The following is a 14,475-nucleotide window of genomic DNA, read 5'->3' on the forward strand; positions in this document are numbered from 1 at the left end:
GTTCGCTAAGCCACGGATGCGGCCCGTCTGGATTTTTAAGTCAAGCAAGGCTGTTTCCGTGCTGTGTTTCAGGTGGAAGCCAGATTAGCTCGTTCCTAGCTAGTAGTGTTATAGGTATGTTTGTACTTGGGAGTAGGCTAGTCCATCTAAGATTTTGAGGAGGAAAGGGACTGTAGTGATTGGTCAATAGTTGGTGGGAATAGTCAGATCGAGTGACTGTTTCTTGAGAAGAGGGGTGACCTCGCTGGATGTGAAGCAGACATTCACGAAATCAGTAACAATGGGAGTTAAAGTGGGTGCACAGAGTTTGACCGAATGTGCAGGGCAGGTATCACCCTTACAATTGTAGGGTTTCAAAGCTAGTAGGGTTACAAGGACCTTTTGCTTGGGTAACTTTGGCAAACAAAAAGGGTGGGGGCGGGAGGGACATTTTTGTGACTTGGTTTCATCTTACTGCATCACTAACGTACCTTACTTTATTAACTTAAGTAACTGAATGCATATCAGAACCTATGGGGGCAGTATATATGTTCATCGAGTTGTGCGATATCACCTGCTTGTTTCATATTTAGTGTATTTTGGGCCTTTTTTGTACATTTATGTCTAAATTGAATTGTGTGCTTCACTGTGTGGACTCATTGTGGATCCCTGACCCCACTCCCCTGAACATAGCCTTAACTGTTCTCCACTGCTACCTTGATTGGGTTTTGGCTAACCTCAGAGTTCCCCCTGTTGACGAATAACAAGGTTGGCCTCCTAAAATCTGTCCACCAGGCCAGATTTTAAAAGTTAATCTCAACCCCAAGGCACACTCCATACAATTAAGGTAAAAATATCTCTCTCTCACTCTCTACCTAGGTTTGTAACAGATGGCCCAGAAAACACTCAGTCTGTGCGACAGTCCAATGCTTTTTATTGAAAACGTGTGGGCCCTCGCCCTCCCCCCCTCACCGTCTCATCTCCCTTAGAATTTCCATCCCGAACCCAGGCATCTGTAATCCCAGAATAGGGATAGTGATTGGTAACCCCTACTGTTTAATTCATGACTTTTACTGATCGTCTCCTTAAATGATGCTTCTCTTAACTCCCAGAGGCACTTACTACCTGTCCCTACTCTCTTCCCAGGGGTTTTAGAAAGTGCTCTGCTCTTCAGTCGGACTCGAACTTGTTCATTCGCCCCCACACCCTTTCCATTCTCTACTCTTACAGTCTCCCCTTACTCCACCAATCACTTATCTGTCCCTTCAATGTTACCACTCCACTTTATTACACCCCCCTCCCTCCAGTACTACTACCCCCCCCCCATTCCTCACCCCAGTACTACTCCCTTTCCAGTGTTACTCCCCGTTCCACCCCACCCCCAGGTACTTCTTCCCACCTTCCTGCCAGTACTGCTCCCCCCCACTACTGCCAGTTCTATTGTCCAAGAACCATCCTTTCACCCAGAACTATTTGCTTCACTCCCGACACCGATATCCTGTACTCACTTGCCACACAAACACGCTCTCAAACTGCAGAACCACTTTCAATCCTAAACAAATACCTCACCTGCTGCACCAGTCTCCTCCACCAGTCGCCACCCCCACCATCCTCCTGCGGGTCTCTTGGTTCACCTCCACTGCAGAGGTCATGTGAAAAACTCCTACTTCTTTCCCTGTGTTTAAGTACCCTTCCCCTAGTGGGTATGGATACCTCTCCCTACTCAACCTCTGCTCTGTGTCCCTCCTCCCTGGGGCGCGTGATGTGTAGGGGAACGTTTTTAAACTGGGGCTACGCACCGCCCACCGTCTCGATGGGAGATTGCCCGATATAACGCATGGCTTCACAGAAGGTTCATGGTTACTGTTTTGGGCCACATTCCGGCTCCTTCCCCACACTTAAGTATCTTGGGGATATTTAGTCCACACCCGGCTCCAGGATGCACATCTGGGTTCCCTTCCTTTGTCTCCCATCAGCACTCAGCAATCTGCTCTTCATCATTTAGCAAGGGAGGAGGGGACAAATTGTTTCCATCTTCAGCGTGTTTAGTCCTAAAGTTAAGGCCGCCTCGGGCTGGCTCCAATCCCCTACCAGGGGAAGGTGTCTGCCTCCCCACCTGACCCTCCCTGCTACTTCACATCCTTATATAGGATACATTGTGAAATCTGGCGGTTGTAGAAGACTGGTCTCAACCGTGTATAACTAAGTGCAACAACATGCCAGTATCCACGCGCATGAAGAGAGTGGGGGTTTGTCAAGACCTACAGAAGTAAATTACAGGCTCACGATGTCAGCAAATGTGTAGGTCAACTAAAAAAAAATGTATCAATGAATTCCAAATATTCGTCTCAGAAAATTTAAAATACTTGAAGATCGTATTACGCTGTAACCAAAATTAGGTTTTTCCAACCAGAAATTGTGAGTGCAATTGCCAGAGATGTGAATACTATGCATGTCCAAAATGTTGGGAGGGGTTATGCAATATGTTGCCTGACATCACAGGTTTAATGATTTTAGTTTTACCCCCCCCCCCACATGTTTATTCGGGGAGGTTGGAGTAATCTTCATACTAAAGAGTACATTTGTAAAACGTGGGTACGTACTTGATGCATGCTACAGAATGCAAGCATCGAACATCTCAGCGAGTAGAAATGTGCTGCATCGACCTGCTCTAAAGTGCTTCCTATATTTATAATTTATGGACTGTTGCTGGGTACATAAAGTTTAAGCAACGTAATGAAGACAGTTCTTAGCATCCAGCACCTCATTTACGCAAGCTAAACATTATGCATAATAGAAACTGACAAAGTTCTACTCAAATGTAGGCAGTCAGTGAAACGTTCACTCCAACCATATGCTGCACATGCTTTTCCTTTATGAGAATAAAAAAGTTACTGAGAAACTAAAACAATTAAGTGGTAACTTTCATAAGTGATTACTCCTGAAAGCCCAGAAAGAAATAGATTAAAATAACTATATGATTGGGTTGAAGCGCCGTACTTCAGGTTTTATGTGCTTTCATCGAATTCAACCAGTGCGGCAGTCGAGAGGGGTCAACCAAAACAACAAACCAACCATTAAAAGGCAAAGTGGTTCACATTTCAGAAAAGGATGTCCACAATGATTTTTTCATGGGGCATTACAAGAACTAATCTTGAACAGCCTTCAAATGACAAGTGTTTTTGTGACAGATTTAGTTTTATGCAGATTTTGGACTACACACGGAAATCGTAAAAAGCATAGAAAAATATACTTACCAATAATTGCCCCATTCAATCATTGTTCCAGGCTAAAAGAAAAAGACAGATGCATGTCATACTTTGGTTTATGATAGGTTATTTATAACACAGAAAAGAACATTTGTTCTGTTCACCAAAATCAAAACCTACAAAATACCACATGCAATCCTTAGGCGCCAAGGAAAAGCTTATATTTATCGTCAAAAATATGAAACTTTTACATATAACCAAAGTTTAAAGGAGAACTAGAATCTATGGTCCTATTAACAGAAGATCACACATTTGTATAGCACTTCCAACTGTATTCCTATAGCTTCCACAAATTATAATAAATCTTGCTATTTACTTAACTTCATGATATTCTATCTACTGAGTAGACCCTGCCAGTCTTCAAACCAATGCCTCCTGGTTCAAAGCCTCGATGAGAAACCTTACTGTAACAGTTATGATTGTAGGCGTCTCCCATGGTCAAAATAAAAAATGGGACCGTTTGTCTTAAGGTCCTAAAGTGATCTGTTCCCGTGAGTTAGCGAGCACACAGGGTTCAGGACTCCATGTCTCATCTGTAATAGTACTTGTTGCCACTACCAGCCTAACTGGTGTGTGGAACCCTAATGCTCCAGCAACACAATCAATGGGTAGTGTAAATAAAATATGACCGTTAAAGAAGCATTTTGTGTGCAGGGTCTCCACTCCAACTGCAGTCCCCTACCACCATGTCACATCACACAGGCATAGTTGTTGACCTTAAGCTAAGCGTACACGTCCAGTGTCATTTGCCAGGAGGTGAGGGGCTTGGTCTAGGCTCCTGTAAAACCTACACCTCTTCGGCTTAACTTGGACTATGGAGCTCCTCAACCAGAGGCTTGCCGACAGGCTGTCACGGACCAACAAAGTCCATAAAAAAAAAATCACCAGGCAAAAGCTGTAACTAACAGAATTTGCACTGATGGTCTACAGTTTGACAACTCCTTTTAACTTTAATCTGCAGGCTTTTTCGGGTATGTTGGCTTACAATGGAACATTAAGTCATGCCCCTCCACATTGCAACACTCCATGGTGCCCTTTGAGAATTAAGGGGAGTCTCACCAATCGCAATGTGTACTGGATCCTCACCAACCACACTGCTATCCTCCTTGTGCTGATGTCATTGAAATTTGTTCATAGGGAATCCCTTAGTGTTTTCCATGAATCTTGCTTCCAGGTAACCATCTATTTTATTTGGCATCCACTTCGATCCTCTACTTATTTTCCCTACTGTAACATACCATCCACAGTATTTTACTCCGAGGTCATTTATATCGAATTGTACACTGCTTTTAAGTAAATTTTCACTGCACATGCAGCAAGGTGTATTTTGCTTCTAGGTACTGTGATGAATCTGATGTCATCACATCTTTCCCAGGGGGTAACCTCCCCTCAAGTGTCCAGGGTATGGCAGCCGCTACCTGATCCTGGGGATGGCTATTTGAGGTAGGATCACAAGAAGGGTGGCGACCCCTCAAGGGGGCGGTGGGGGGGGGCAAACATCAGGTGAGACGCAGTGTCCCTGCAAATTAAGGGTGCCCAGACACCCTCCCCCTCTCCCCCTTTCCTACAACCCTAGGAACAATCCCTTCCCTAATGGACTCATGAGTTGTATTTATCCTACCATTCCCCTAAAAAGTACTGGGACCAGGAAGAATAGGACTTACTTCAATGAAGATCCCTTTCCGAGTACTGTGGTGAGAAAGATCCCCAATGACTCAGAAGTGGTTCATAACATCAGTACTGTGAGGGAGAATAGAGAAATGAGGATTGCATGTAAGAACCTAATACAGCAGTCTAGTCTTTCAAAAATCCTATTGGCCAGAGCCAGTATAAAATCAGGAGAACACCCAGGAGGTATATGAGATGCCCTCCATGGAGGACAAAGGAAAAATAATAGTTTGTTGCAGAAGGGGTTACCCTTGCACCTCAACAGCTTGTGGGGAACTGGGGAGCGCTGAGGGAACCCAGGGAACCACTGTGGGCCCCAAAAAGGGGGAGCACCCCTTGGCACCAGCAGTGTGCCAAAGGGAAGCTGGCGGTCCCTCATTGGGAGAGTTCTAGTCCGGACAGCTACAAGGTATGAGAGGGCAGCCACGGTGAGCAACGTGTTTTGGAGAGGCTTGCAGAAATCTGAGCACGAGGAAGCAAGTTGTTCTTCCTGGAAGCTACAGAGTCTGGGATGCCGTCCAGAGTACAGACGCTTACAAGAGACACTGCCTGGGGAGGTGCTGACCGAGGAACTGCCAAGCTGCAGAGAGGTCAGTGAAGCAAGCCGGCACAGGGAGAAGGCCAGAGAATTAGGAGTGCAGGTGCCAGTCTGCTGTGTGGAGACTGCGAGAACAAGAGAGCGAAAGATGGCCATGGGAACCAAAGAGCAGTATCAGTGCCGATCGAAAACGGAGAAGTGTTCAGCAGGCCAGCGGGAGCCGTGAAGTACGTTGAAGGCCCCCAGGGAAACCTGTGAGTCCATGAAGTCGAGGCAGGACACTGAAGCGCTGCTTCCCGTTTACCACAAGGGATACTAAGAACGCCAAAGAAACCCGGTGAGCTCTCCGGAGGGAAATTGGGACAAGTAGCACTTTGGCAGCCATAGCAAGTACAAATAAAAGCAAGTGAAGTGAATGAAAGGGCAACATGGAAACAGGTATTTGCAAAGGAAGAACAATAGAATGAACATGAGAAAGACCAGTTTGCAAGTGTGCAAAGTGAGTCGCATGAGAAAGTCCTGGCAGTATAGTACACCAAGCAAAGCCAAGCTTGTGAGTGAAGCTACATTAAAGTGGAGAGGATGCTGGAAGGGGAGTACACCAGGTATCCTACAAAGTTGGGACTTGCATCCAAGTTGTTTCATACAAAAGTAGTTTTTGTTGACCAGAGAATTCCAAGGAAGACTCAGGTCCTTCGGAGTTTAAAGTGTATCAAAGAGAAACCTGGGGAAGCGAGCCATCCCTTGGAACTGTGTCCATTAGGAATCTTTGTGTTGGAGTTGTATCTTCCTTTTGAGTTTGAACATTTGTGCCCTGTCAAGGCAAAGACATTACCTGTAACACCTTAGAGTTACTTTTAGAATGGTAGGGCCAGAAAAGGATTTCAGACACAGGACATTTGCTTTGGAAATCCTGACATCGGACAGACCCTCAGGTTTGATTGCGGTAGGGAAATGCCTCACAGCAGGGACAGCGAGGCATTTTGCAACCCTCTTATTATTTGAATAAAAGTGTATAACAAATCAACAGGACTCCTCTGTCTCTATGTCTCATTCCTGGTTCATCACAGTACCTGCACACTATGTAGCCTCCACTGAATTATTCTTCCAGGTGTACTCCCACCATATAATACATTTAGGTGTTTTAATAAACCCCACTTCCCCCACTGCACTATCTCTGGGTGCTCCCCTACAGTGGCTAGAGCCTAAGCCCATCAATGGTGTCCCTTTCTTTGACTCACCTGGGTGCTCTGCTGTGGGAGCGGGGTCCTGGGATTCCCACAAATACTCAAGTGTAATCCACACACAGTCACCATTTACTGCCTGCTTTCCCTTGTTTAATTCCATATCGCAACACGACTTACTAGTACAAGCACCCTCCACTCCAACATCCAACTGAAAAGCAAGGGGTATAGCCACCCTCCACAGCATTCATTACATATTTTTCCATAAAGAACATCCAGAAAGCACCCCATAGTACTACACAAGAACGTCTCGCTATGACCAAGGGATGAAATACAGCAGCATATCATTGAGAGGGACAGAAGGAGTTAAAGACATCAATGAATGAATCAACAAGAAACAGTTAATCCAAAGACCTCTGACCTCCATTTGCACATCACAGATGCTTTCCCGCACCAGGAACAGACTACCCTCACTCACTTCAAGCCATCACGACAGAAAGTGGCCTACGACAACTACAAAGCAAGAGCAGCAGCACTGGTTCTCTAAGACCCCATCTACAACTAGGCCACAGATCTTACCTGGACAGGACTATGGATTAGAAAACTAACCAGAATCGTTCTAGGAATCAGAACAGATCACACCTTTTTTTAAAACTACTAAAACGATTACCCATTGGCAATAGACCCAACCACCACCCTGACCCCGAAAAACATGCTAATTCTCTTCAAAGATTAATACAATGCTCCAAATGCATCCTTTCCCCTCAATGTCTGGCCGGGCCTCCCTTGGCCCCCCTCCTATCCCCACCTGCGAGGCTAAGAACCTCAGGGTCAACATTGACTCTACACTTTCCTTCTCCGCCCACATCTCTGATGTCTCTAAAAAGTCAAACTTCCTACTGCACCTCCTCAGAGGTACTCTGCCTTTCCTCTTTCCCTCAGAAGCTCATGGTCTCCCAAGCTCTGGTTCGCTCTAGGTTGGACTATTGTAACAGCCTATTTCTAAATCTACATGCCTCTACTCTCCGCTCTCTGCAACTAATCCAGAACAGGACTGCAAGACTTGTCCTTAGCCTCAAGTCCTGGGATGTTATCTCTCCAGCTCTGAAATCTCTCCTTGGCTCCCAGTGGATGCAAGGATTAAATTCAAAACCCTCTGCATTGTCCACAAGGCATTCTGAGGCCTGGGTCCAACATATCTTCAGCTATCCCTCTGCAAATACCTCCTCTCAAGCTCTTTGCTCCTCTACCTCTAACTCCCTCAGGGTCAGTCATTTTTCAAAGAAACGAGCTGAGGGTAGATCTCGGTCTTTGGTTGGAGCCTCCCTCTGGAACAGCCTCCCTGCCACTCTAAAACTTGAGGAGAACCATGTCCGGTTCCGGAAGCACCCCAAGACCTTCCCCTTTGCTTCTGCCTTCGCTCCCCCTCCACCGTGCTGATCTGTTCTCTTGGCACTGTGTCACTGTGTCATTGCATCCCACTGTGCCTATGCTAGATGAAATCTAGTCACTGTAGCCCACTGTGCCTATGTTGAATTCTGCCCATAGTGCCTGTCCGAAGGATAGTGATTATAGCCCACTGTGCCGGAACTATGTAGAATTCTGCCTATTGTGGCCATTCAAAGTAGCCTTTCAGCTTACTCTGCCTATTGGAACTTAGCGTCCACATCATGAGTGGCACGCACTGTAGCCTGCCAATGTATTTAATTCTCCTAATCATCACCCTCCAGAGAGCGGACTGCAGCTTCCCCACAGCGCTCACCAGAGCCCTCAACAAATCTTCCATGACCCCCCCCAGCTACCGGTACTATTATGGAACACCCGGATCCGAGTCCTTCAATTGAGTACCCAAGTAACCCTTGCAGTCTACTCCTCAGAAATTCCAGGCTCCGAGCTAGACTTACGAGACTTCGTGAGCCCCTGACTAGGACCTTACCTTCCACTAACAAAAGATCCAACACCCAGAAGGCTAACAACTTCCACCCCAACAGCCTGAGGCCTCTCTCCACCATTACGAAAACAGAACCGCCCCAACCTACTGCCCCACCCCCCCTCAAAGGAGGACTAATAAATGCCAGATCCTTGACTGCACATGCCGCAGACATCTGCGATTTGATACTGCTCGATAACTTGGACTTCCTCGCTATCACAGAGTCATGGCTGCACAACGCGGCAGGACCCCTACTCTCCCTAGCAATCCCGGAAGACAATACCATATTCAGACAAGCTAGAACCAATATGCGCGGTGGCAGCATTGCTATCATCGCAAAGACCAGTTTAGGCATGAGAATTACACCCACCATAGCATCAGATTCTTGCGAAACGCTCGCCATCAAACTTCCTCTAGCTAGTTCCCAAACACTAACCATCCACCTTATCTATAGACCACCGGGACTTATAGGGACATTTGAGGAGGACATCCACAACCTACTTTCTAACAACCTCAAAACCTCCCAACTACTTGTCCTAGGGGACTTTAACCTGGGTTTCAATGACCCTCTAGACAAAAATGCCACCACCATTGCCAACTCTCTTTTCAATCTGGGTATAATGCAAAAAACTCTAGAACCCACTCACAATAAAGGGAAAATCCTTGATTGGGTAGCAGACTACAACTGCACCGCCAATATCAAAGCCATTGTCCCCCAACCCTGGACAGACCACTTCTTGTCATTTGAATTATCTACCCCCAGACCATGTCCGCCAGTATCCATCATGGCCCCGCCATGCCTAACAAGAAATAAAAAGAGCATCACCAGAGATAAAGTGATCCTGGCGATTCTACCCACCCTTAACCGACTAGAGGATCACTTAGACCCAGAAACATTAGTCAACGAGTATAACAAAATTATGTGAACCACCCTTGACAATATCGCCCCTCTGAAACTTAGACCGAGTAAACCTAAATCTCACCTAAACAAATGGTTTACCCCTGAAGTAAAAGATCTCCGACTACTTAAGAGGAGTTGCGAAACAGCATGGAGGTTTATCCCCCTCAGAAGATCACAAAATGAAACTAAGAGAAATCTCCTCCCAATATAAAAAAGAAATCCACTTGGTCAAGCAGAACTCATTCAACAAGCGTATATCCAATGCTAATTCAAGCATGAGGGAACTGTTCACTATCCTCAAGGAACTAGTCACCCATCCCTATTCCGGTTATATGCTCCAAAGATAAAACCTGGTGCTCCGATATTCAACAAGCACTCAAATAAAATCTCCTTACTCCCAAAAAAAATAGCCAATAAAAAAGCCTCCCTCACTCAAACACCCAAGACTTACAACCCCAACAATAGACTGTGCTCTAAAGGAACAGGACCCAGCTTCACGATTTAAGTTCTGTAAAACATCTATCCTTGAGGTGGAGAAAATCATCCTCTCTTTCAAGCCTTCAAACTGTCAGGGAGATACCTGCCCTGCCCAGCTGATAAAAGATGCCGCGAGGGATCTTTCTCCATTTATTTCAAAACTTGTCAATTCCTCATTCACGTCCGGCATTGTGACCACCAATCTAAAACAATCTTGGGTACTACCCTTGCTCAAAAAGCAAACGCTAGACCCACTTATAACCACGAACTACCGTCCCATCACGACAGTTTCTGCTTAAAATCCTGGATAAGATTGCTTATAATCAAATCCAAAGCTTTCTGGAACACAAACTCTTAGGAGAGCGTCAATCAGGATTCCGACCCCAACATGGCACAGAGACTGCCCTCATTGATTTGAAGGCACAAAAAGATGAACTAAGAGAAAAAATGGCTCTCCTTTTGCTGTTGGACCTCTCGGCGGTATTTGACCTTGTGGACCACTGGGGACTTTGCAGCCACTTAGACTCTGCCGCACATTTCTCCAGAGAGGCCATAACTTGGGATTGAATCCTTTTAGTGACAGGACCATGAGGGTGTTCTCCCCATTTGCAGCGGCCGACCCAATTCCCATCTTGTGTGGAGTTCCTCAGGGTTCTTGCGTCTCCCCTACTCTATACAACAAATTTAACAAGCCCTTTTTTGATGATCTGGACCTTCTTGGTATCACCTACACTAATTATGCAGATGATACCCAGATTCTCCTCCCACTCTCTGGGGATTATGGTAAGGATTTGGCCTTGGTGAATAGGGTGTATATGATCATCCAGGCATGGATGGCAACCCACGGTCTATGCCTGAATGACAAAACAGATCTCATCATCCTAGGGACTCATTCTAACCTCAAAAAACTAAGCCAGGAATACACCTCATTTGAGATCGATGGTAATATCATTAAGGTGTCTAAAGAAGTGAAGACACTTGGCTTCCATCTGGATGCCACCCTCTCTTTCGACAAACGGGTGAAGTCTCTGTCATCTGCCACTGCTTACACATGTAAGCTCATTAGAGCAGGCAAACACTTTCTCTCAGACAAAAACTGCCTTATGTTAGCGAGAGCCTTAATCCTCTCTAGGCTGGATTATTGTAATGCCCTCTATATTGGAGCCAACAAATCCATTACCCATCGAATTCAAATCTTACAAAATAACGCCCTGCGAGCGGCTCTTGGTGTGTCTAAAAGATCGCACATTTCAAATATCAGTGGCCAAAACAACTGGCCGTCCACCCAAAATAATATCAACTTAAAAGTGGCATCCCTTGTTCACAAAGCCCTGAACAATGCTGCACCGAGCTATCTCACAAATAAACCCATAAAAAGAAACCATACATGCCCAGCTAGAACTTCTAATGCCAATAGCCTCATCATACCTAGATTTAGGCTAACTCAGGCGGGGGGAGGCAGCTTCCAGGTTTGAGTGGCCCAATTATGGAATTCACTGCCACACCCTTTACGCGAGGAGCAGCCCTTTCCGAAATTTAGAACCAACTATATCAATCTGCTGAGGTCTGCCAATGATTAGCCCACTAGCGTTTACTAGTTTGTATATAGTCACATCACTGTCCTGCCTATTTTTGCTCTTGCAGACATTTTCACTTTGCCCATCTAGCCGATGAGCTATTGTCCATTTAGTGTCTGTACGTATACTGTCTTCATCGTAGTTTGTACCTACTATGCTTGTATTTAAACTGCAATTGCCGCACTAACTGTAACAGTGTATTTGTATGTAACCCATGACCCTACCCTGTAACTTAAGCCTTGCATTTTCTGAACTGCTGCGCCTGTCTAACTTAGGGTCTGGTGCACATTATAAGTGAATAAAACAAATGTGCACCTGGCCACCCTTTGTCCTCCGGGCCTCGGTACCTGCTCACCCTGCCACCCTCCCGCACTGCCTCTGCGCCACCCCTTGCCCGTACAGTCCCCCCCCCACCCCTTTTTTCCTGCACTTCAGACTTACCCTGTCTGCTGCCTTAAACCCAGATCTTGACACTGGCTGCCCTACCACTGTTTGTTGCCTTTATTATTCATTTATTATTTTTTATCTGTTTCTCCTTTGCTCCGCACTTTGCACTTCTCCCCCCTGCCATGCACTTTTCCCCTCCCCTTCTCTCATGCACTTGCGCGTTCTCAATGTTACTGGGCCTAGTAAGACGTTGTTTTGTTCTCCCCTGTTCCCCTCCCTTGCCTTGTCGCGCTCTCAAACACTTGTGTACGAGTGCAATAGAAATAAAATATCAATATCTACGCTCGGACGCTTACACTCCAAAGGTAAGAACTTAACTTTACTTTAAATCTTATAACGCGGCCAGATCACCCAAAGGTCTCAAGGTAGACACAAGAATCGAAAATACAAAGCAGGAGGCGAATGAAGAATCGTCTCTAATCTACACCTAGATTGAAAAGCAAGGTCAACCTGCTAAACCAGGCAACAGAGGGGACCAACAAAGACAATCCTAGAGCCAGATGCCTGCTCATCAATCCCCTCTCTGTAGCTACAAACCCCTTTGACACATAAGAATTTCTCAGCAAAGACAAACCTGATCTGCTTTTGATCAGAGACCTGGCTCACAGAAGACTGTCAATTTAAACTAATACAACCTATAAAATGAAACTAGTCAACAGAACCACTAAGAGGAGGTTGAAAGAAACTTTTACACAAACTATTGTAGAAAGTCAGAATCGGGAGACTGTTGTGAAAACACGAGTTATCAATCACATAAAACATATCTAGTCCCTACAGCCATGTTGCCTATACTAAAGCAAAAGAAAGGTTTCAAAGGGTGCTCCTCAGGATGTCGTCCAAAGGAAAGGCGGTCTGCCTTCAGATAACCTATTTTAGCCTAAATTCTAGACCTAACATTAAAAAGAAAACAAAAGATATCCTTCTGCCTTTTACCCAGAGGATAAAAGATGTGGTTGGTTAGACAACTGGTAGAAGAGAGGATGAGGTGGAGATGCGCTAGACACTCCAGCAATAAGGCACACAAATAATACAGTTGATGTTTTAATTGTAGCAGAAACAGCCGACACGTGTTTCGACACGCTGGTCGCTCTCAAGGCGTATGCGAGACAAATGTTGATAAATCGTGGTGGGGTAATCCCACAAAAAAGGAAGGCGATGTGAGACTCACTCGGACATCGCATGCAGATAACAATCCCTGCCGTAATGGCCGTGACAAATATATTACTCGTACAATCGAGCGGTCAAATAACAAGGAAATCCCCGAAAGCCAACCTCTGTAAGGTCTTTGTGGTTAATGTGGCCTTTCCTCTAAGACACCATTCGGATCAGGTCATCAGCAAATTTCTGTGGTGGCCTCACTTTTTTACAGTTTAAAAAGGGAAAATAAATTTCTTTAGGGTGCTTAGCTCAATGAACAGTATGAAAGAAAACAGGAAACTTGTTTCAGGCTCTGTGCCCGTAATACCATTCTCTCTCTCAGCCTCCTCAGGGCCCTTTTGATTTCACCTTTCCTGTCCTGGGATCTCTGGTGGCACCGCCTTGGTGGAGTTCTCCTCCCCACGGCCTACTCTGTGCCCTTCCGACTAAATCCCACCCTGGGATTTTGGGTTGCACACACCCTAGTGGGGTTGCATTCCTCAGCCCCCTTTCCTTCTTTATGCTGCTTGCTGACACTCGACCTCGTGGGGTTGCCTTTTTCACGCCCGTTCTGAGTCTCACACTGCCCTGGGATCTCAGGTCACCATTCTGCCCGCTTTTGGGCTTGGAGCAACCGCATACCTGGTTTCTTTGTGCTTTGCTGGTAGGCATTCGGCCAGGCCGGCAAGGCTCTTTCTCTGAACCCCTCTGGTGGCGCTCCGTTCGTAGGAATAGCAGCTCCTCTTCAGCTTATGATCAGCAGCTTCTTTGGCTTGAAAATTCAGTGTTCCACTCTACATCATTCTCGAGCGTAGGCTGCCATTGAAGAGTACCCCAGACCATCCTCCTCTAGTCTAGCTCTCTGGAATGGAGAGGGCCGCTCTGCGGTCACCTCCGCATTGACCCTAGTCACATCGAGCGAGCATGCTCTATGCTCTAGTGCACCCTCTCACGGAGGGGGTCGTGGGGGTCTTTCCTCATTCTTGACTGGTGAACAGTCTCACGCTCCGTAGTCCTGCAGGCTCCTCTGTCCATTTCCTTCTCTGAGATCTTGCTTTGTATACTCCATGAAGGAAGGGAATGGGAGCTCCCCCTATACTCAGCCCCATGTAAGCAATGGTGCCTTAGGGGTCAGAAACCATACCAGTGGAATGTCAAGTAACTCGTTACATACATCAATCCCCACGTAACAAATAACTATGGGATAAGGAACAAGTTACTTACCTGTAACTTTTGTTCTCCAGCATGGGTCTGGCATGGATTCACATGCTCATGAATATTCCCCGTCGTCAGGCTGGGAATCCTCGGTAAAGAAAAAACCAGTATCAGTTTCGTTTCTGATCTGTCTTTCGTAGCAATAACCAATCA

General features: G+C 46.0%; 1 protein-coding gene across 1 annotated transcript in view; it reads right to left on the reverse strand.

Moving 5' to 3' along the window:
- Nucleotides 1-14,475, reverse strand: part of NIPSNAP2 (nipsnap homolog 2) — a 572,224-nt gene that overhangs the window by 202,363 nt on the left and 355,386 nt on the right. The window contains exon 7 of the mRNA XM_069614879.1: nt 3,237-3,268. Within this exon, the coding sequence (XP_069470980.1) occupies nt 3,237-3,268 (32 nt within the window). The remainder of the gene's footprint in view (nt 1-3,236; nt 3,269-14,475) is intronic.

This window comes from Ambystoma mexicanum, chromosome 9 (assembly GCF_040938575.1).
Source record: "Ambystoma mexicanum isolate Mex_15411 chromosome 9, UKY_AmexF1_1, whole genome shotgun sequence".
NCBI lineage: Eukaryota > Metazoa > Chordata > Amphibia > Caudata > Ambystomatidae > Ambystoma > Ambystoma mexicanum.